At 41.4% G+C, this 24,054-nt stretch overlaps 1 protein-coding gene across 11 annotated transcripts in view; it reads right to left on the reverse strand.

Annotated features, from left to right (window-relative positions):
- The window catches only part of DGKI (diacylglycerol kinase iota), a 483,473-nt gene that overhangs the window by 126,267 nt on the left and 333,152 nt on the right, over positions 1 to 24,054 (reverse strand). For 8 of the 11 annotated variants that reach the window (XM_040345697.1, XM_040345695.1, XM_040345698.1 and 5 more), the window contains 5 exons: positions 21,204 to 21,277; positions 20,883 to 20,994; positions 13,927 to 14,126; positions 7,242 to 7,304; positions 3,690 to 3,790 (listed from right to left, as the gene is read on the reverse strand). In XM_040345697.1, coding sequence (XP_040201631.1) covers positions 3,690 to 3,790; positions 7,242 to 7,304; positions 13,927 to 14,126; positions 20,883 to 20,994; positions 21,204 to 21,277 — 550 coding nt within the window. The remainder of the gene's footprint in view (positions 1 to 3,689; positions 3,791 to 7,241; positions 7,305 to 13,926; positions 14,127 to 20,882; positions 20,995 to 21,203; positions 21,278 to 24,054) is intronic. The other 3 variants (XM_040345694.1, XM_040345699.1, XM_040345693.1) reach the window with 1 other exon arrangement.

Raw genomic sequence — 24,054 nt, forward strand, 5'->3', positions numbered from 1 at the left:
GCCGCAATGTTGCAGTCCCGCTAAAAATCGCTGATCACCGCCATTACTAGTAAAAAAATTAAATATTAGAAATGCCAAGAAATGGCCACTGATTAATGTGTAAATATCACTGGTAGGGAAGGGGTTTACACTAGGGGGCGTTAAAGGGATTAAATGTGTTCCCTGGGAGGTGTTTTTGTGGGGGCAGTGTACTGACTGGAGAAGGAGAGAGATCGCTGTTCCTAACCACTAGGAACAGACGATCTATCTATATACCCCTGACAGAATGGTAATCTGTTTGTTTACATTGACAGATCCCCGTTCTGCCTCTCTGTGGAGCGATCACAAGTGGCCAGCGGACATCGCGGCCACGCGCATCAGCTTGCCTGCCGTGCAGTGGGCATGCCTGCTATAGCTGTTTAAAGAGCCGACATATAGCTACACCGATTTGCAGGAACGGCCGACCTGCCACAGTATAATGACAGCTGGTATAATGGCTGGTTGGCAAGTGGTTAAACATCTCATTCCCAAACAGTCCCACAACACTGGTGGATTTATTTTTGCAACATTTTAGTTTTTCCTTTATATAGTATAAATAAAAATTCTAGTGGTTATTAAACCACCAAAAGAAAGCTCTATTTGTCTTAAAAAAAATGGCATAAAATTGTTGTTTGGCCCTGTGATTTTCAGTTAAAAGTTTTTTTTTTTTAATTTAAATAAGAAACATACCATACTTACCTCCACTGTGCAGTTCGTTTTGCACAGAGTGGCCCTAATTCATGTCTTCTGGGGTCCCTCGGCGACTGTCTCGGCTCCTCCCCACAAGAGCTAACCTACTTCTGGGAAGCACTCTCCCAAGGGGGTTAGCTTGCGGGCGCGCTCCCATGTGTTAAAGTAGCGGTCATAGCCGCCAAGTGTATCACTCAGCCCCGCCCCCCGGTGCATCGCATCATTGACTTGATTGACAGCAGCGGGAGCCAATGACTGTGCTGCTATCAATCTCCAATGAGGAGCCACCTCAAGCTGGGGGAAAGCATTGCAGGATTGTGCCCACGGAGTTTTGTGGCTCAGATAAGAAAAACGGGAGGGCTGGGAGGCCCGAGAGTGCAAGGTGTTTTTTCACCTTAATGCATAGGATGCATTAAGGTGAAAAAACAAAAAGCTTTACAACCCCATTAAGTTATCAAGGCACTGAAAACGAAAAAGTGGCCTGTGACTAATGTTGTGATTAATTACTGTACAGCAAGTTTAAAAATCACTGCAGCTGTGGTGGCAAGAACTTTCTGAAAAGAAGTGATTTTAATGGAAGTACATTTAACCTGCCTGGCGGTATTCCCGAGTCTGACTCGGGGTTAGATTTTCCTGCTGCGAGCGGTAACCCCGAGTCAGACTCGGGCTTGCCTCGCTAGATCCACAGGCATGGTTTACTTACCTTGTCCCTGGATCCAGCGATGCCACCGCGCTGTGTGAGCGAGCGGGACCTCGCTCGATTCACACAGCCTCCTCCTGTGCCGCCGATCTCCGTTCCCTGCGACGTTACGACGCACGGGGACGGAGAACGGCGCCAAATTCAAAAAAGTAAACAAACACTTTACATACAGTATACTGTAATCTTATAGATTACAGTACTGTATGTAAAAAAAACACACCCCCTTGTCCCTAGTGGTCTGTCCTGTGTCATGCATGTCATTTTATATAATAAAAACGTTTCTTTCTCCCTGCAAACTGTAGATTGTCCATAGCAACCAAAAGTGTCCCTTTATGTCAAAAATAGTTTTAGATCAGCTAAAAAACAGCGATAATAAATTATAATCACTTGCAGAATTGTGCGATAGCGATTTGTGGGGAAATTCGTCATAAAAAAAAAATAATAATGACAGCAACAATTCTGCAACTGAGCAAATTTCAGTGATTTTGATTTGATTACATTATTGAATAATTTTTATTATAATTATATTATTATCTGTTATAATTATTTATAATTATTTATTATATTATAATTTATCATTTTGTTTTTAAAAAAATTTCATACCCGGGATGCCTATTAGAATCTTGTTTGGTCAGATTTAAGTGAGTTATTTCAAAAAATTACAGGCCTACAATATAAAACGCCAAATTTCCTTGCAAATAATGGTACCGCTTTCAGCATGTTTTTTCTGAAAGAATCATACCACCAGGGAGGTTAATGGTTTTAAAAATGAATGAGTTGATTTTAGCGAAAAACACTTTTTTTTTTGAGCCATTAGGTGGAAAAGATGGGAATGTCCGTATAAAAAATATATTTATGAGTAGGATTCCATAACAACAAGCGTGGTTCCAATCTATATCTGGAAGTGGATTGTCCCATCTAGAAGACCCGGGAGGATTACGTCCCTTAAAGGGGAAGGCACATATTGACCTATTTTTTATATATATGTAGGTCATAATTGGAGGTAATAGCATATTGTGGAAGGTGGGGGAGCATGCATAAATCACCAGTGGAGTTTGAAATTTGTATGATCACAGGAGGGACTTGTGAAGATTTTTGGACTATATCATTTATTTCACACATACTCATAGGATGTATTTTTAAAGAGGGGTGCTGTATACTGTATGTAGTTGATGATGTATATTTTCTTATATTGTTAAAAGTGTATATGATTTCCAGCATGCAAGTTCTAAATTATAATTTTTAATACTTTTGGGTATTATTTGGGACATTAAATATTGTATATAGGTCAATTAAGAAAACACACAAAGTGCTGCGCAGCACTTTAGTGAGAATAATAGCTGTGGGTATGGGAACACATGACAGTGTGTGCAGCAGCTAGAACAACTTCACAGAACCAGGATTGGTGATTGCACAGGTGTTTTTCCACTTACAAAGCTACTACATATAGTGGATTCAATATTTGTTACCTATATGAAAAGCAGAATTGGCCACATAAGGAGTGAAATAAAAGCTTAATTTTAGGTACGATTATTTTTGAATAACTGCAATGGTCCTGTCTTGCATACCTATGGGATCCCTGTGGAAGCTGGAAGTCACTGTAGTACAGTCAAAGGCCTCTGAAAAGCAATCCACCGCAGATCACTTTTCAGTGGTTGGCTTCCACACATGTCAACAAACCCTTAGGGAAGCAGGGTAGGAAAGTGTAGGACTTACAGGGACTGCTATCATTCCTTTTGCTTGAATACTTGACTCTGGCAACCCCCCCCCCCCCTAGAAGTCATGGGCTCCATGACTCAACTCTCCACCTACATGCTCGCTATTGTTTGTAACTTCAAGGATGTCTCTTCTGCAATAAAATAAACCTACCTGCCTGCTCGCAGTCTTCATTAGGAAGTACACTGAGCTGTGCATGCACAATACAATACAGCTTGGTCAGAAACCCATCCCCATTCTGCTACTTGGACTGAGAAGGAGCACTGAAGTGGTCACTGCTTGGTTCTTCCCTCCTGTCAGCAAACTCCTGATGTTAAACTGACAGCACCATGCAAGACAGCACAGCTAATAACACAGATTCAGACGCTTAATACTATCTGTATTTAAAAATACAATTATACATTTATTTATGTATTTTTTTGCTGAATATCTGGATTAAATGATGGTCTTTTATTATCTGCCTGGTGTTGGTCTTTATTTCTCTGGATAGCTACACAAACATTCAACAGTGTTGCTTGAAGCATTTTCATTGAAAGTCAAAACGGAGATTTACTTATTAACTTACAGGCTTCTCTGAGCTTGTCCTTGTCGTAATTCAGTCCCTCGTACTCGTGCAGGCGGATTCGATTCACTCGGATACGCAGCCGATCGGGCACTGAATGTGGACTGCGAGGGAAATAAATCACAAGAGCGCCATAAGTCTTTCAGAAATATGTCAGACAAAAGATAATCTCCGTCACTGGAAAACGGCGATAAGACAAATATGGCAACATCACCTTGAGGAGTTATTACAAAAAGTAATACTCTAAAAAGAGAAACTAAATTATAAAAGGCAGTCATAGACAATATATGACCACAATTGCAATTAGGTTTAAGTTGGCGAACCAAAAAGTTTTCATTAAAGTGATAAAAAATTGGAAGGGAAGTATGTGTGTTTCACATACAAAACAATCAGTGTGCAGATTGATTGCTACAGAGGAGAAATCTATTTCTCCTGGATTGTATAATTAATTCCAATAAAGCATCACCAATGTCTTAAACTTTATACTACCAAACAGAAAGAAACTCTGCAGCTTGTAACATCTCATTGTTACTCTCTGCACCAAAGACTAACAATGCAATTTTATTTGGTACAGTTTGTAAGTATCATGTAATGCAATATGCATTGTAAATCATTGTATTTGTTATATTATGTTTTTTTTCTTACATTTATCTATTATGCAGTTTGGTATTTATTTTACACGAGCATAAAGACTACCGCTGCTTGGAAACTATTCTCTTTCTTGGTCCTGAAAAAGCGGGCCTGTTCCAGGAAACCTTGAATCCTAATATTATATGTAGTGATAGAAAAGCAATCTTACTTGCATGTTAAAGTAGTCCATGTTTTATGTCATAGGTGGTCAATGAAACATATTGCCTATTTAATGTACCAAAACAGCTCTTTTATGGAACATGTGCATTTGTCTGAATGCATTTTAACAGATTTTTTATACTAATAAATATATATGATGCGCTTTATGATGTTTGGTAGTCACCAACTTTAAAGAAACTGCAGAGATGGAAATGTCTGAAGCCCCATACACACTATCAGTTTTCCTGATGGTTTTCTCTTCAGGTTTACCAAAACCATCTAATATGAGGTCAAACCTTAAGCGTTTCAATTTGAATGCAATCAGGCAGGTGATTGTACTACATGGTTTTGGTAAACCTGAAGAGAAAACCAGCAGGAAAACTGATAGTGTGTATGGGGCTTTAGACCAGAAGTGCCAAGTTGTCCAGATCAGGGGTGAAGCCACAATACATTGTGTTGTTAGTCTCTGCCCCCCAGTGACTAAGAACCAGACATGTACTGGCCACCGGGACTACCGAGAGTTTCCCGGTGGGCCGATGGCTCAGTGGGCCAGTGCTATATCTTGGCCCAGGGAGCTTTGCTCTTGTCCCTGTCCGGTCCGTAATTTTCGATGGACAGGAACAAGGTAAGCTCCTGTGTCGATCCAGCCACTGTCATTTACCCTCCTGTGTCAATCCACCCACTCTCTCTCCTCTCCCCAGGCTGCTTGGTTCATTCCACATCTACGCTCGGCTCAGGGGGTGAGGCAGTCCACTAAAGAGCTCAGCTTGGCTCGGGGGGCGGTCCACTGAGGGGGTCGTCTCAGCTTGGCTATGAGGGCGGGGCAGTCCACTGAAGGGCTCGACTCAGCTCGGCTTGGCTCGGAGGAGGCAGGGCCGTTCGCTGACCCGCTGCAGGTAAAGGCACCTTTTCCACAAATTTAAAACAATCTGCAAAGAGGGGAAGCGGGGGGGAGAAGAGGATCCATTGCCCTGGACTGCACAAGAAACTTTAGGCTAGTGCATTGCATGACAGCTCCATGCCACAGACATACTGCCCTGTCACTGCCACCTGCTGAAAATAATCTGCAGGGGACACTGATGTAAGAAGGGAGTAGGCACCATAAGAAAGGGGAAGCACTAATATAAAAGTTCCCTCTTGTATCAGTGTCCTCACTCCGCTCTTACATTAGTGTCCCCCCTTACCATAGTGTATGCTGATGTAAGGAGAGGGGTTCTGGTGACCAACTCCCACATCAGAGTTTCCCTTTACACCACAGTCCACAGAGTTCCCCTTTAAATTAGAGTCTGCAGAACTCCCCCTTGCCCTGCCCTTACACTGTGAACTCTGATGCTGCAGATTTGATGTAAAGAGGGGGCTATGGTGATCACCTTACATCAGAGTTCCCCATTGCACCAGCCTGTCTGCATACTACCCTAGCCTGTCTGTATACTACCCTACCCTTTTTTTGCATAATTGCGTATAGTTTATATATTGTTTTTGTGCGTGTTTGCAAAATTAAAGTGGGCTGGTCTGGATGAAGTCCAGGGCCAAATTTTTGTCCCAGTTCAGCCCTGCAAACACAATATTATTTATTTAATACAATTTGAATGTATAATATAGATATTTTAAAGTGGTTGTAAACTGCTTTGACTACTTCTACCTATAGGTAAACCTAGAATACGGCTTACCTTTAGGTAGTGGAAATATCTCCTAAACGTGCGATATGTTAACGGCGCATGCGCGGGGAAGAAACAAAAATAAGTGCCGTTTCTTCCCCAGCCTGTGCCGTGAATTGCGGCTCTCGTGCGCATGCAATGCATACTAGCCCATTATGCTTTACATTTGCAGGCTGTTCATGTAGCAAAAGAGGAAGTAAAACCCATCAGGGTTTACTTCCGCTTTAAGGTGTATTGTAAATCATTATTTTTCTTATAGTATGGTTATATTTTGATTTCATATATCTTTTCTATAATGTAGTATGCTATTTATTTTAAATGAGCATTAAGACCACTGACTGCAAACTGCTTGGAAACTGTTCTGCATCTTGACTCTGAAAAAGCAGAGCTATTCCACGAAAAGCGTTGAATGATAATATTATAAGTGTAAAAAAAGGCAAACTTGTGTGTCAAAGTGGTTTACCTATTATGTTATAGGTGGTCAATTAATTAGATTTGTATTTTAATGTATTTACTAAAACATATCTTTCTTAAAACATAGACAATTGTCCGAATTCATTTTAACAGACTGTTAATAACAAATGTATATGATGCTTATATATACATTTTGGTTGTAATTGAGTGCTGCAAAGAAAGTCCCATTTTCTTCATTGTTTTCAGAAAAGGACCTTAACTATAACTGCTATAATTATAGCATCCATTGTCATCAATATCAAACAGTTACCTTGTGGAGCATGCAACCAAACAGGACTTTTACTTTTAAAAAGATTAAAACGTGGTTGACAGGTACTCTTTATGCACAATACTTGTAGCACCTACCTGCCCTTGTTTCTTTCACAAACCTTATTTTCTACCTAAGAGGAGTAACTTTTATACAAACTAGTTTGTCAAAGGGCCCTTTAATAAGCATATTTTCAAACCATGCAGGCAACATGAGAAGATAACAGTGGAAGGACAGAAAGCCCTTTGTGGGGGCACTGTGATGATGAGTCTATGTGGAGTAAGCAAGAAAACAAGTGAGTCACAGCAAGGAGTGGGCAGTGCTGTGGAAGTGGGGGAGCGATTTCGATAACCCATCGATAATGACAAAGCAGAGTGACATACTTACACAGTGAAGGAGTCTGGGGGAGCGGAGACGCGTCGGTGGTCAGCGGTGGGCACTTTATGGGTGCTGTGCAAGACAGCACAAAGCCAGCACAAACAGACAAGGGGAAAGCCAGCGGTGAGGGCGCATGATAGAGAGAGAAAGAGAGGGAGAGACAGACACACAATAGTTTAACAGGGACAAAAGGAGTGTGTTACACAACTGATGAAGTGATCAGCATGCACAGTTATACAGGACAGAGCCCAGCAGGAACAGGCATGTAGGTAAGGTCTATGTTCTGACTAACTGTTATCAGAAGAGAAAATTAAAGTTTACCTGCCTTGCTACACTTTGCAAAGGAAGTCAATTTATTTAAAGCTAAACTCCAGACAGATATAAAAGACAGGAAATGTGTTAAAAAATGAGGTACAGTGCAAAAACAATATATGTGAAAAATTAGTGATGACAATCATGACACCAAAAAAGAAAAAAAATTATGCATAAAATGATACCCAAAAAATAAACCACAACCTAACGTGATTAATATAAATTGTGTACATATACTTGAAACAGGGTAAGTGAATACCAATCTGTTAGTAGCCAAGGAAATATGAATAATCAATCCAAGAATGTGACATTTAAACAATTAAATAAAAGTGAATGGAAATGTCCATAAATGAGTCCCAAGTGTAATAGAAATGAAAAATGAATCCAAAGTCTTCTTATAATAAGTGATGTGACATCAGAGATTAAACCTCCTTCCACCAAGTGAGCACCCGAGTGAGAGAGATGTAGTCTCCTTACCAGATACTAAGACCACAAACAGGCACAGGCACAGGTTTTTTAAAGTCTCCCAAAAAAGACTCGTGGCTGGAGCTGGTTCAGATGTGCTGAATTAAACACTGCTTGGGATCTCAGGTAAAAAAACAGAAAAAAAGGCCCATAGTGTAGACTTAGACACAAAATTTTAATATAGAATGGTAATGCACTTACAGAGGCTGGATGAAATGCGTGTGCGATATACAATGTATCTCATGCGTTGTGCAGTAGAATCTCGGTGTCTCCTCTCGTTCCCTCTCCTGTATCAATCTCTCGTTCCGAAGAGCGTGATGACGTTGGGACGCAAGCCACACCTACGCGTTTCGTCATATGTTGATGTCGTCTGGGATTGGCTGCTGCCTCCCTGTCATCACGTATGCCCTTAAACTTATTCCCTATTCATTTGAGGCCACCTCAAGAGTGTTCTCCTTCCCTCACAGTTTCTGTCTTCTCCTCACAGAACTGGTGACTCCCCTCCTCTACTTCCTGGTATTCGGTGATCAGCTATCAGTCCTGGATCCCCAGGCACTCCAAATGATCCCGCACCCACAGATTGTGTTTCCCTTTCCAGCCTCTCTTCAGCATATGACGAAATGCGTAGGTGTGGCTTGTGTCCCGACGTCATTATGCTCTTCGGAACGAGAGACTGATACAGGAGAGGGAACGAGAGGAGACGCCAAGATTCTACTGCACAACGCATGAGATACATTGTATATCGCGCACGCATTACATCCAGCCTCTGTAAGTGCATTACCATTCTATATTAAAATTTTGTGTCGCAGTCTACACTATGGGCCTTTTTTTCTGTTTTTTACCTGAGATCCCTAGCAGCGTTTGATTCAGCACATCTGAACCAGCTCCAGCCACAAGTCTTTTTTGGGAGACTTTAAAAACCCTGTGCCTGGTCTGACCGCCTGTTTGTGGTCTTAGTATCTGGTAAGGAGACTACATCTCTCTCACTCGGGTGCTCACTTGGTGGAAGGAGGTTTAATCTCTGATGTCACATCACTTATTATAAGAAGACTTTGGATTCATGTTTCATTTCTATTACACTTGGAACTCATTTATGGACATTTCCATTCACTTTTATTTAATTGTTTAAATGTCCCATTCTTGGATTGATTATTCATATTTCCTTGGCTACTAACAGATTGGTATTCACTTACCCTGTTTCTAGTTTATGTACACAATTTATATTAATCACGTTAGGTTGTGGTTTATTTTTTGGGTATCATTTTATGCATTCATTTTTTTCTTTTTTGGTGTCATCACTAATTTTTCACATATAATGTTTTTGCGCTGTACCTCATTTTTTAACACATTTCCTGAATTTTGTATCTACATTTTTTGGTACCGGCAGCATTCACACTTTTTTGTTTAGCACAGTGTTCTCCCCCATTTTTTCCAGATATAAAAGACACATATTAATGCAGATCTGTATTCATTAATACATTGTTTAATGTGTGTTTTTATGCAAACGGAGTAAGCACCTAAATTTGACCTGGTATCAGCCTCTTGCAGTCCACTGTATAGCAGAGCTCAGACTGAGTGGGAAAAGCAGCACTGGGAGCGAACTAGCAAGTAACATGTTGTGGGAAATAGCAGAGTGATACGGAGATGAGTGCTTCTCCTTTAACATGATGGGGTAAGGGGACAAGATCTAAAGGGGTTATTAATTGCAGAAGACAGAAATCAAGTCTTATGCCTTGTACACACGATCAGGCTTTTGCCCGGCCAAAAGCACATTGGAATTCCGACAAATTCCATTGGAGTAAAATAGAACATGTTCTATATTTAACTCCGATTGGAATTAATCGGAATTTCCGATGGGGCTTACACACGGTCGGAATTTCCGATGGAAAAAATCAGTCTGACTTTTTCCATCTTAAATTTCGATTGTGTGTACGCGGTATTAGGCTGGATTCACACTATGCGGTTTCAGTGCTTTTTGCATTTTGCAGATTTGCACTACAGTCCATTTACCATGGTTTCCTATGGAACACGTTCTGTAGTGCAAATCTGCAAAATGCAAAAAGCACTAAAAATGCATAGGTGTGAATCCAGCCTCATGCCCTGCCAGACAGGGCTGTGCTGTGTGGCAAAGCTTTGTGAATTTCATGAGAGAAAAACAAATCATTTGAAAGGTAAAACAGCTTCCTTAAAGGTATTTCATCTGTTCATTTAGCTGTGGCCTGAGGTTTAGCTTTAATACCCAGCCTCCTGGAGAGATGCAACAGACGGTGCGCAATCCAGCTACTGAATATCTTACACAATGCAAACTAGGGATGCACCAATACCAGTTTTCTAAGACCGAGTACGAGTACTAATCCTTTTTCTCAAGTACTCGCCGATACCAATTAGCAATACCTATTTTTAGTGTCATGTGACAGGTTTTTTTAGGACTCGTTCACACCATACATGCGTGAAAACTGATGGTGAAAAACCACAAAGATTTCATTTGCAGAGACATGTTTCACATTTTTTTTTTTGAGGGTTTCAGTGAGTTTTTACAGCTTGAAAAAATTACCATTTGCTTTTTTCCTAAGAAATTAAACACTTTTTGTAGAAAGTCTATAGTAGCCCTTTAGATTAAAACCCATAATATGAAATCTTAAAACTAAGTGACTGAGGTTCTCTAGCAATCTGCAGTCTCTCAACTTAATTAAATGGGGTGCATTGACTTTTTGGAGAAGGACAGTTGCAATAACATGTTAATTCTTCTCTATGGCTCATAAATCTTTCTGCCAAATGAAAGCAAATTAGAAAATAGAAGATCTCATTAACAGCTTCATTATATTTGCAGAATAAATTGTTAAGGAAAATTCGGCCTAAATAGAAACCCATCAAGGGATTCAGACAACTGCTACCCAGATGGTAAATTGCGACATCAAGGTACGATCCAAGTAAAAAAACAGAATCTGTGCCATATATGTAAACAATTTAGATGTCCATAGCAGTATGTGAAAAATTGAATAAGTGGCCAGAATCCACTGATTGTGAAAGGCTACCTTACTTAGATATACCAGTAGTAGATCTAATACTGCGCAGCATTAGAGTTGCACAATAATATAATAATATTCTACTTTAAGGTATAAAGGTTTTGTTGAACAATGATTTGACATATGTTTTATTTAAAGCTAAAAAAAAAATCCACAGGTATGGTCACATTATTTACCTGTAATAAAATATGTCATGCATATAGCTGGATCCTGGAAAAATCTTCATTGTAGGGATGGCTGTCCTCTACCTGTCTTTGACTTTACATACCAGCTTTGGGTCTTCAGGCAGTACAGATAGTCCAATTGGGACATGCCCCCTCCTGCCCTCTCCATTGAGAAAAGGTCTTTCACTGATTGCACCAAGTCCTTTTACTGATTATAACAAGATTTGTGAATTGGGGAGAGAAACCCGTGGCTGATCCGGCTCTACCCAATTCACAGATCATGTTAGAGGCAATGTTAACGGTAAAATATCTCTTCTTTCATTGCAGTGCTGGAAGTCCAGAGACAGGAAGAGGACAGGCAGTAAAGATTGTTGATTACTGCACTGGGAGTTTACTCAATGATTGGATGTCTATATTGCATATTAATATTTTATATTTTGCTTTTGAATGAGCAGTTATTTTCACATGTTTATCTGTCTGCCATCATTTAATCCTTTTCATTGTTGATACCTAGATGCCCAGACCAAATTTGTCAGGGTCCGAATGTGTCATTAACTTAAAAACTAACACTAGGGCTAATTTGCACACTTAAATAATTTTATATATATACAGTGGAACCTTGGTTTAAGAGTAACTTGGTTTGAGAGCGTTTTGATTTGTGAGCAACTTTTTTTTATTTGAATTCTGACTCGGTTTGCAAGTGTTGACTAAAGCTAAATAGGCCTGCAGTACCTCATTTGGGCAGAGGTACGGAGGGTGCAGAAGCCGAGCGGAGCCAAAAGCAGGCCTGCAGTACCTCATTTAGCCTGAGGTACAGGGGTGCAGGAGCCGAGAAAAGCCGAACATTGGCCTGCAGTATCTCATTTGGCCTGAGGTACGGGGGCGCAGGAAACGAGCCAAAGTGTCCTCGGGCCTTTTCGGCGCTCTCTGGTGCCCCCACACCTCTGGCCGCATTCGGTATTGTATCCCATTAAAGTCAAAGCGGAACAAATTATTTTCGTTACCATTGACTTCAATGGGAAAACTCGCTTTCATATGCAAGTACTTTGGATTACGAGCATACTCCTGGAACGGATTATGTTCGTAATCCGAGGCTCAACAGTATATATATATACTGCTTTATCTTTGAACTGTTTTATTAGTATTTGTAGTAGTGAAAGTGTATTAAATAAAATGCAGATGAACACTGCAGCATGAAGATGGCAGTGTTTATCTGCAGGCTGAAGACTTTAATTTTTCTCAATTAAGTCTTCAGCCTAGATATGATCACTATATAAGAAACCACTCTGACTGGTTTCCGATCCTCAGGGGGGACCCCCACATTTTGTTTACAGTGCTCAGTACCTCAAAATAAAATGTATAAATCAGCCAGAGTGATAATCTGAGTAGTCTTGTGTTGACTCTGGTCTCTTTAGCTAATCCAAAGCACCCTGGGATCCTCTGTAACATATATATATATATTATTGTCAATATGGGAATGCCTGCCTTTACATGCACATAAACTTTAATGGCATCCCAATCCTTGGGGTTCAATATTGAGTTGGCTCATCCTTTGCAACTATAACAGCTTCAGCACTTCTAGGAAGGCTGTTCACAAGGTTTAGGAGTGTGTCTATGGGAATGTTTGACCATTCTTCCAGGAGGGCATTTGTGAGGTCAGGCACTGATGTGAATGAGAAGGCCTGGCTTGCAGTCTCCGCTTTCATTCATCCCAAAGGTGTTCTATCAGGTTGAGATCTGGACTTTGTGCAGGTCAGTCAAGTTCCTCCACCCCAAACTCGCTCATCAATGTCTTTATGGACCTTGCTTTGTGCACTGGTGTGCAGTCATGTTGGAACAGGAAAAGGCCATCCCCAAACTGTTCCCACAAAGGTGGGAGGATGAAATTGTCCAAAATGTCTGGGTATGCTGCAGCCTAATGCCGCGTACACGCGATAATTTTTCGGCATTAAAAAACGTTGGTTTAAAAAAATGTCATTTAAAATGATGGTGTGTGGGCTTCACATAATTTTTCGGGTTCTGAAAAACTACAAAATAAATTTCCGAACATGCTGCATTTTTTAACAACGTTTTAAACTATGTTGTTTTTCGGGTTGTAAAAAATGATCGTGTGTGGGCTAAAACGACGTTAAAAACCCACGCATGCTCAGAAGCAAGTTATGAGATGGGAGCGCTCGTTCTGATAAAACTACCGTTCATAATGGAGTAAGCACATTCATCACGCTGTAACAGACAGAAAAGCGCAAATCATCTTTTACTAACACAGAATAAGCTAAAGCAGCCCAGGGCCTGACCTCAACCCGATAGAACACCTTTGGAATGAAATATATCAGAGACTGCGAGCCAGGCCTTCTCATCCAACATCAGTACCTGACCTTACAAATGTGCTTCTGGAAGTATGGTCAAACATTAGACACACTCCTAAACCTTGTGGACAGCCTTTCCAGAAGAGTTAAAGCTGTCATGGCTGCAGAGGGTGGGCCAACTCAATTTTGAACCCTACGGACTAAGATTGGGATGCCATTCATGTTCATGTGCATATAAAGGCAGGTGTCTCAATACTTTTGACAATATAGTGTGTGTGTGTATATATATATATATATATATATATATAATATACGGTAATTGCATAACCAACAGCCTGCTTTTTCTTAATTTCACTTAATTTAATCAGCAGAACCCACAATGTCATTCTGAACAGCTTCCAGAGGCAGCGCTGTGACTCACTCATTAAGTAAGGGCATTGACGTCCTTCTTTTGCTCTTCTGTACCATGTTTGCTTGGTTCCTTAGGGATATTCGGATAAGGGAGGGGGCAAGACGGCATGGTTCTCCATCAACCTGCATGGGGATGGCCTTGTACGTCAACAAAGTCACTTCCCTGCACTGGTGAAGCCTCTCTCCATGGCCACCTACCTGGAGAGCAGCCTGGAATAATAAAAGAAAAGAGAATGAGAATCAGTTGCAGGGATCTGTCTGAATTTGTAAATGCCTGTAAATGTTTGCACTTCCTGCCCCTGGTTGTTGGCTTTGAAACCTCAGAAGGAGGAAGTGAAGAGAGAAAGTCTCAGACAAATGTTTTGTCCATGCTGCTAAATCCTGGAACAGAAGAGACTATTATGCATGTATTCTTATGATTTAATAAATTAACTGCAGATGCTGAGTGTATATTTAAAACTTATTTTGACAGACAGAATATCTCTGACCTGTCTTTGTTACTATTTTACATACACAGTACCAGGTAGCTAAGTCTGTGCCTGTGTATGTATGTTTGGCCACTTTGCTGTATATTAGTAAGTTAACCTGTTTATTGAAATAGAGTTTATATATCGCTCTTGTTATTTTATAAACTACTAGGGAGGGACTAAAGCGCAGAGTAGATGGGCTGATTCTGAGTTTCAGTGCCACACCACAGTTCTTGCCGGTGAGAAGTTCCATTCCAGGCTAGTCAGACTAGTGAAACAGTTGGAGGATACCCCTGTAACCACTGATCTTGTCTTCGGGTCTCTGACAAAAAGACAGATACCGAATCATCCTCAGGGGCCCCTGAAAATAGAATTTGCTGCAAAATTCATCTGGAGGTCAGAGCCGCCATCAGGGGAGTACAGGCAGTACACCTGTAAGGGGCCCAGAGGTCCCCAGGGGCCCAGAGGCCCCCAGGGCCCCAGATGGCAACCCCCCTTTTTTTATTTATTTTTTATAAAAAAAAAATATTTTTTTTTAAATATTTTTATTTAATTTTTTATTAAAGGGTCATATTTTTTTTGAGGTTTTAAAATATATATTTTTATTAAAGTACTCAGAGGTACCCAGGGCCCCATGTGGCAACCCCCCTCTTTTTTTATTAAAGGGCCCAGAGGTTTATTTTTTTTATTTTTATTAAAGGGCCCAGAGGTCCCGGATGGCAACCCCCCTTTTTTTGTATTTTCTTTTTATAAAAAAAAAATGTATTTATATATATATATTTATTTATTTTTTATTAAAGGGCCCATAGGTCCCCAGGGCCCCGGATGGCTACCCCCCTTTTTCATATATATTTTTCTTTATTCCTTCTTTTTTTTGTAAAGGGCCCCCCCCCCGCTTCTCAATTCCCCCCCCCCCCTGGTTCTCTGCTCCAGGGGGCCCATGCCTGAAGCTGTGTAAGGGGCCCCATAATTCCTGATGGCGGCCCTGCTGGAGGTATCGCTAATAGCAACTGTATATACCTGGGTATATGTGTGCAATTTGAACAGGATTCCCATCAGGCCCTTTGCTGATTGTACATTGTATGTATGTAATATCATTAATCTCTTTTTTACAATGTTTATAAAGCTTGTATTATTTCTATATTGTTGTACATCTATATGGTTAATGTTATATTCAGGTTGCAGTAGTTCTTTTGCTCCCAATTACTTTGTTTAGATTACTGATGAGGCCTTGTCCTGGGTGGAGTCACTTTCAACTTTATTATTAAACCCACTCTTCCACTTAGTGAAGGTTCTGGTTGTCTTATTTACCTACTGGTTTAGCATAATATCCTGTTTGGGAAGGACCATTTCTCTTAGCCGCCCCCAAAAGAGAGCTACACAGTCATGTGATACTTTCAGCCTATATAAAGCCTACATGCCATATACATGCCTCCCACTTATGGGTAGAATGTTCTTTGAGGTATAGAGTTTAAAAAATAAATAAAGTTGGATGTAGTCTGCTGAGCCCTCCATAGTAAGCTATAAGCCAGGGTCGGCAACTCCCGTAACGCGTGCCAGAGAAGGCACATGCTGCCTTTTTCAGTGAGGTGCGCTGGTTTCCGCTGACCTAGTGTGGCACATGTAATTTTTTTTCTCTTTCTTTCTGCCACATAAAGCCAGTTCTTGCCCCCCAGAGAGCACAGCCACATGAACTACCGCCAGGAAGTGCTGGAAGTGACAGCGGAGCAGAGAAAAAAAAAAGAGGCGGCTCAGTGTTGGATACAGATGAGTGGGAGATGCAGTGTGAGATACGAGCGACTGGGAGGTGCAGTGCAGGGTAGAAGCGACTGGAAGGTGCAATGCCCAGAACAGATGAGCGGTATGGAACAGTGTACAGCAGTGGGGCAGATGCGAAAGAGGGGAAAGTGGTGAGGCAGATAAGAAAGGGGGGTACAGTGGTTGGGCAGATGAGAAAGGGGGTGCAGTGCTGGTCCAGAAGTGCATAGGGGGTACAGTGATTGGAGATGTGGATGTTTAGGAATTAAGTTTGATCTGAGGTATTAAGGTGCAGGAATTGCAGTGATCTGGGGTGTGAAGGTGCAGGAATTGGGGTGATCTGCGGTGTAAAGGTGCAGGTATTGGGGTGATCTGGAGTGTAAAGGTGGAGTAATTTAAACTGATCTGTGGTGTAAAAATGCAGAAATTATAGTAATATAAGGTATGAAGGTGCAGTAATTGGGGTTGATCTGGGGTGTGAAGGTACAGGAATTGAGGTGATCTGAGGTGTGAAGGTACAGGAATTGGGGTGATCTGAGGTGTCAAGGTGCAGAAATTGCAGTAATCTGAGGTATGAAGGTGTGGGAATTAGGGTGTTCCGAGATGTCAAGGTGCAGGAATCACAATGACCGGAGATATTAAGGTGCAGGAATTGGGGTGATCCGAAGTGTGAAGGTGCAGAAATTGCAATAATTTGAAGTGTAAGGGTGCATGAATTTGGCAGAGCCGAGGTGTGAGAGACCAGAAAATTCAATAATCTGAGGTGTGAAGGTGCAGGAGTTGAGACTGGTCGGAGGTTTGAAGGTGCAGGAACTGGGCTGATCTGAGGTGCGGAGGTGCAGGAATTTTGGTGATCTAAGGTATCAAGGTTCAGGAATCTGAATTGGTCTCATTTGGGGTGTGAAGGTGTGGGAGTTGATTTGAGGTGTGAAGGAATTTAGGTGTAAAGATGCAGGAATTGTGACTGGTCTGAGATGTGAAGGTGCAGGAATTGGGGTTGCTCTGAGGTTTGAAGGTGCATGAATATGGCTGATCTGAGGTGTCAAGTTGCAGAAATTGAGGTGGGATGAAGATGCAGTAATTGGGGCTGATCTGAGGTTTGACTGTGCATGAATTAGGGTGATCTAAAGTGTCAAGGTGCAGGAACTGCAGTGATCTGAGGTGTCAAGGTGCAGGAGGAATAGAGGACTGATCGGTGGTATGACGGTGCATGAATTAGGGTGATCTGAGGTTTGAAGGTGCATTAATTGGAGCTGATCTGAGGTGTGAAGGTACAGGAATTGGGGTGATTTGAGGTGTGAAGGTGCAGGAATTGGGATGATCTAAGCTGTCAAGCTGCAGGAATTGGGATGATCTGAGCTGATAAAGTGCGGGAATTGGCCTGATCTATGGTGTGAAAGTGCAGGAATTAGGGTGATTTGAGGTATGGAGGTGCAGGAATTGGGGTAATCTGAGGTGTGATGGTGCAGGAATTGGGGTGATCTGAGGTGTGATGATGCAGGAATTGGGTTCATCTGAGGTGTGATGGTGCAGGAATTGGGGTGATCTGAGGTGTAATGATGCAGGAATTGGGGTGATCTGAGGTGTGATGGTGCAGGAATTGGGGTGATCTGAGGTGTGATGGTGCAGGAATTGGGGTGATCTGAGGTGTGATGATGCAGAATTTGGGGTGATTTGAGGTGTGATGGTGCGGAAATTGGGGTGATCTGAGGTGTGATGGCAGGAATTGGGGTGATCTGAGGTGTGATGGTGAAGGAATTTGGGTGATCTGAGGTGTGAAAGTGCAGGAATTGGGGTGACCCAAAGTGCAAAGGTGCAGGAATTGGGGTGAACTGAGGTGTGAAAGTGCAGGAACTGGGCCTAATCTGAGAGAACTTTATTAGGATCACCGCTATTACCTCACTTTATTTCCAGCTTTCAGCCTTACCGTGCATACCTTGCAGCACATGTGTACAGTACTTTACTTTACCATTGCTCTTTAAAAGCTCAATGTTAATTTCTTACTATTCAAGCCTTTTACAGCATTTACTTTATAAAAAATTATTTTGGTTATTGTGAAGTTAACATTTTTTTTATATATAACAGACACTCTTAATTTCTTTGATAATATTTTTTGGCATGCTATGCTCAAAAGGTTGCCTACCCCTGCCATCCACCATTCAGATTAGGAGCTTACAATCTGTATTGGAATAGAACATTCTCATCAAGTTTGTGTGGTTTCTTATGAATGCTCTTGTCTACTCCTACTAAAAATGCATTTCGTCAGAATGCACCGAAAACTACCTTGCATGAGTGTCTGTATTGCAGTGGTGGAGACACTCTCAAAAGTACTGCATGATTTGTTTGGGTAAAAACAAATTAAATACATCTCAATTGCTTTTCTACTTAAAAAAATTACTGTTTTTTGTTAAATGTCTTTATCAATTTATGTTAATATCCAGGCAAAGTCATGTGTTGTGTTTTTTTTACTTTCCAGGTCTAAAATGTATTTAGAAAAGCCAGACAAGGACACAGCTATCGAAATAACAACCATAAAGTGGTTCTTAACCTCCCTGGCGGTATGATTCTTTCAGAAAAAACATGCTGAAAGCGGTACCATTATTTGCAAGGAAATTTGGCGTTTTATATTGTAGGTCTGTAATTTTTAGAAATAACTCACTTAAATCTGACCAAACCAGAGTTTAATAGGCATCCCGGGTATGACATTTTTTAAAAAACAAAATTATAAATTATAATATAATAAATAATTATAAATAATTATAACAAATAATAATATAATTATAATAAAAATTATTCAATAATGTAATCAAATCAAAATCACAGAAATTTGCTCAGTTGCAGAATTGTTGCTGTCAATATTTTTTTATTTTTAATGACGAATTTCCCCACAAATCGCTATCGCACAATTCTTCAAGTGATTAGAATTTATTATCGCTGTTTTTTAGCTGATCTAAAACTATTTTTGACATAAAGGGACACTTTTGGTTGCTATGGACAATCTACAGTTTGCAGGGAGAAAGAAACGTTTTTATTATATAAAATGACATGCATGACACAGGACAGACCACTAGGGACAAGGGGGGTGTGTTCTATAAGATTACAGTATACTGTATGTAATGTGTTTGTTTACTTTTTTAAATTTGGCGCCGTTCTCCGTCCCCGTGCGTCGTAACATCGCAGGGAACGGAGATCGGCGTCACACAGAGGCACTGTGTGAATCGAGCGAGGTCCCGCTCGCTCACACAGCGCGGTGGCATCGCTGGATCCAGGGACAAGGTAAGTAAACCATGCCTGTGGATCTAGCGAGGCAAGCCCGAGTCTGACTCGGGGTTACCGCTCGCAGCAGGAAAATTTAACCCCGAGTCAGACTCGTGAACACCGCCAGGCAGGTTAAGCCTTAGGCCCCTTTCACACTTGTGCGACTTCAAAGTCGTGCGATATTACCGCAAATGTGCCATGATTCGCGGTCACAATTTTCACAAGACAGTCATACAACTGTGGATCCGACTTTGTCCCACAACTTGAAGTACGACTTCAATGAGCAGGGACGTGACTTTGGTCCCCCAATAATTAGGGGAAACTCCACGCCAATTTTTTAGAAAAAAAAAAATGGCATTGGTTCCCCCTTCATGAGCATACAGGGCCCTTCGGTCTGGTATGGATTTTAAGGGGAACTCCCACACCGAAAAAACACGTGGGTTCCCCCCTAAAATCCATACCAGACCCTTATCTGAGCACCAGCCCGGCCGGTCAGGAAAGGGGGTGGGGACGAGCGAGCACCCCCCCTCCTGAGGAGTACCAGGCCGCATGCCCTCAACATGGGGAGGTGGGTGCTTTGGGGCAGGTGGGCCCTGCACCCCCCACCCCAAAGCACCTTGCCCCCATTGTTGATGAGGACAAGGGCCCCTTCCCGAAAACCCTGGCCGTTGGTTGTCCGGGTCTGCGGGCGGGGGCTTATCGTAATCTGGGAGCCCCCTTTAATAAGGGGGCCCCCAGATCCCGGCCCCCCACATCGTACCCCTACCCATTCACCTGGAGGAAAAGTGTCAAAAAAAATAAGCATCAAGACTGAGAAGCGCAAATTGCCTCTCAACAAACTTTTACTAACATGAGGATCAGCAAAAGCAGCCCAAAGGGTGGCGCAACTTCCCCTTTATAGTGCCGTTGTACGCGTTGTCGTACATGTTGTACGTCCCCGCGGTTTGCGCGAGCATTTTTTTTTTTTCATGAACGTGTGTATGCAAGGCAGGCTCGAGAGGAATCACGACGAATCACGTTGAGAAAAACTTTTTTTGCATGACAGGAAAAACGTGTGTACGCAGCATCATAAATGTCAAGAGATTAACAATGAGCAGAGATCATTTATATCGATAGAAATATTATTTACAATTCAGTGTTTAACCCTTTTTGACCTTAATATACCCCTATAGTGACAGAACTGTATATGTCAGACAGCAGACACCATGCAGTTCTTGTTTTCCACAAATTTCAGGAGAGGTCCTATTTCAGGCTCTGCAATGCCACCTACAGGCATAAATGAGTAGTTGCATGCTGGAAAAAAGTCAACCTGTCTTGTTTGGAATCATTTTCTGAACTGCAATTGAGTGCTCTGTTCATGCAAGGAAAGAAAGAAAGCTGTATTCGCTAATTCAGTAATCGCTAATTCCGGTATTCGGTAATCGCTTATTGCAACAGTGATTTTAAAACTTTTCTCCTTTGGACCAAAGTCCACTTTTCTTACCAAAGATGCCATAGTGAAGCCAATGACTTCAATGTAGCCATCGTCATGGCGCTGAGGTTCAAAATCTCTATGGTCACCAGGATTTCCCCAGGGCATTGTGCCAGCACAATACCTGCAAAATGGGAGAGAAGTGTAAGAAAGGAGAACTTGTTATGTTGAGTTACAATGTACCTTGTATAAATATATCTTTGTTACTGTAACTGAATATGTCACCCCTGCAATACAGAGCCAGGAGAGTCATGTGAAAAGAAAGAAAACAAAAAAGAAAAGAAAGATGGGACCAAGGATTTTTGTTTACCACTTCAGAGTCTTATAGCTCACCTGGGAATATTTAAGAAGACAATACACTGAAACTTCAGCTCTTGGATCTTAGGTGTGAGGTCCGTCCCATCACACTGCAATACGGAGACAAAAAAAATTATCAGTAAGTATTTAATGAGCTTTTCAATATCTGACTCTTTTCATTTATTTTTCATATGAGTGTTACAAATGTGGAGTACAAAATTTTCAGAGAAAATACAAATATTATAAAAAAAAAATAAAAAAAGCTACCTTTGACATGTGTAGATCGCTTCACTGCCAACAGTAACACTATTCTAGGTAAGGAATGCACATTATTGCTCAGTTTCATTATATTCTATTTGTAGCGAGCCTGCACCGCTGATCAGCATTTTTCTACTTTGTCTGCAAATTCAATATTTTTCATCATGTTCTTTTCAGAACTTGATTAACTTGTGTTAGGCTTTAGATTGTTTTTTTGGGGGGAAACAGCTTTGTGGTGCCCAGTGGAGCAGAGAAAATTAGAATATAAAGAAAGAAATTGGCATATGCTCTCTCCTTTGAGGATTGCAAACTTTTTAAAACAAAAACAAAGTGGTTGTTAAAACTGGGTGCTTTAAATTATATTATTCACAGGGTCTGAAGCCTCGTACACACGACCGAGTAACTCGACGGGCGAAACACATAGTTTTCCTCGTCGAGTTCCTTGTTAGGCTGTCGAGGAACTCGACAAGGCAAGTTTCTCCATTCCCATCGAGGAAATAGAGAACATGCTCTCTTTTTGGCTCCTCGAGTTTCTCAACAGTTTCCTCAACGAAAATGTAAACACAAAACAACAAAAAATATCTCCCAGCAAGTTTCTTGCTGGTTTTTGCCGAGAAACTCGGTCGTGTGTACGAGGCCTGAGAGAGCATCCTCAGCAGGTTAGAGATTCTTGCTGTATTTTTAGGAAAGCATTGCATGTCAATAACTAAATATGGGCAAGTGTCCATATAAATCAGACATGTCCAAATTCCGGCCCGAGTTATGGTTTCATGTGGCCCCCACTTGGAATTTGCATATATATACACATCTGTGGCCCGCCAAGTATATCCATCTGTGGCCCCCAAAGCTTGAGCGTGTTATGTTTTTTATGCTGTTAATATATCTATTTTCTTTAGCCTAAAAAATCCCGAGCGCCACGCTCATTGTTAGTGTGAGCCGGGGCGTGTGGCTGGGCGTGTTCAGAAGTCGACGTGCCAGAGCTGCTATGAAGCTGACAGCTCAAAGAGCCAATCACAGGCACTGTGACTATTCCTGATCTCTTTATCTGCAGACTGTTAGCTTTCTTGCGGGCTCGGGCACATAGACTTGTGAACACGCCCCAGCTCATCCTAAGAATGAGTGTGGCACTCTGGGATTTGTTAGGCTAAAGAAGATAGATATATTAACAGCAAAAAAAACATAACACACTCAAGCTTTGGGGGCCACAGATGGAAATACTTGGGGGGGTTGCATCTAACTGGAACGCAGTTCCTTTCCTTTTGAGATAGATAGATAGAGAGCGAGAGATAGAGATATATATATTTATACATAACACGCCTGAACTCATCGTTACCCTGAGTGGAGAAGAGAAGATATATATAATATATGTCATCATATATTGTCATCAATGTTATGAAATTAATAGTATGCCGTTTGCAATAAACTTTGCATAAAATATTTAATTTGCATTAAATTTTAATGGTTTAAAAAAAGTCAGGCAAAATGGTCAGCCCTCACGCATGTTCACTTCATGAAATCTGGCCCTCTTTGAAAAAAGTTTGGACACCCCTGAATAAAGGGACTGACTTGACAGCATCCCACCCCTTTGTTTGCTTTGGGTCAACATGCAGCTTACCGCACTAGAAAATAGTGCAACTTTCATGTTTACATAGAGATGATTTGGCTCTGGTCAGTGAGTCTGTTATTTTCCAACTTCCTTTAACTTCCTTTAACAAACCACACTGTCCTGCAAAAGTGGCACTTAGGCCTTGTTCACACATGGAGATTACCTCCGTGCCCAAGAAGGGCCGTGTTTACCCACACAGGGATGTACAGGTGTTCCATGCATCCCCGTGCAGGTAATCCTATTGATGTTTATTGGGAAACAGCGGCTGCATGGACATGTGTGTCGGTGCAGTTGCGTGTCCCCGAACTCTCCCTGAGTGCACTTGGGGCCAAGCACCCGCATGGATGTCACATTGGGAGGCACAGCTGTGTCAGTAAAGCTGCTGCGTCCCAATAAACAGCTATGGGACTACGGTCATGGGGATAAACAATAAAAAAAAGAGATTTTTAATACAGCTTACCTGTAAAATCTTTTTCTTGGAGTACATCACGGGACACAGAGCAGCATATTCATTACTATATGGGTTATATGGAGTACCTTCAGGTGATGGACACTGGCAATCTCAAAAACAGGAAGTGCCCCTCCCTATATAACCCCCTCCCATAGGAGGAGTACCTCAGTTTTGTAGCAAGCAGTATGCCTCCCAAAATGGTCCCCAAAAGAGGGGTGGGAGCTCTGTGTCCCGTGATGTACTCCAAGAAAAAGATTTTACAGGTAAGCTGTATTAAAAATCTCTTTTTCTTTATCGTACATCACGGGACACAGAGCAGCATATTCATTACTATATGGGATGTCCCAAAGCAATGCTTACAATGAGGGGAGGGAGAACATCCTCCCAAGACAAAAGGATTTAATTTAGAGATATACTCAAATCATAATAAATCCAACTTAGTTGAGAAAAAATAATTTTAAATTTTAAATTTAACTCAAAAGGGAGCCCCCGGAATCCGAGGGTCTCAAACTGCAGCCTGCAGCACTGCCTGCCCAAAGGCTGTATCAGTATTCCTTCTTACGTCCAACTGG

The sequence above is a fragment of the Rana temporaria genome, chromosome 3 (assembly GCF_905171775.1).
Source record: "Rana temporaria chromosome 3, aRanTem1.1, whole genome shotgun sequence".
In the NCBI taxonomy this organism is placed as follows: domain Eukaryota; kingdom Metazoa; phylum Chordata; class Amphibia; order Anura; family Ranidae; genus Rana; species Rana temporaria.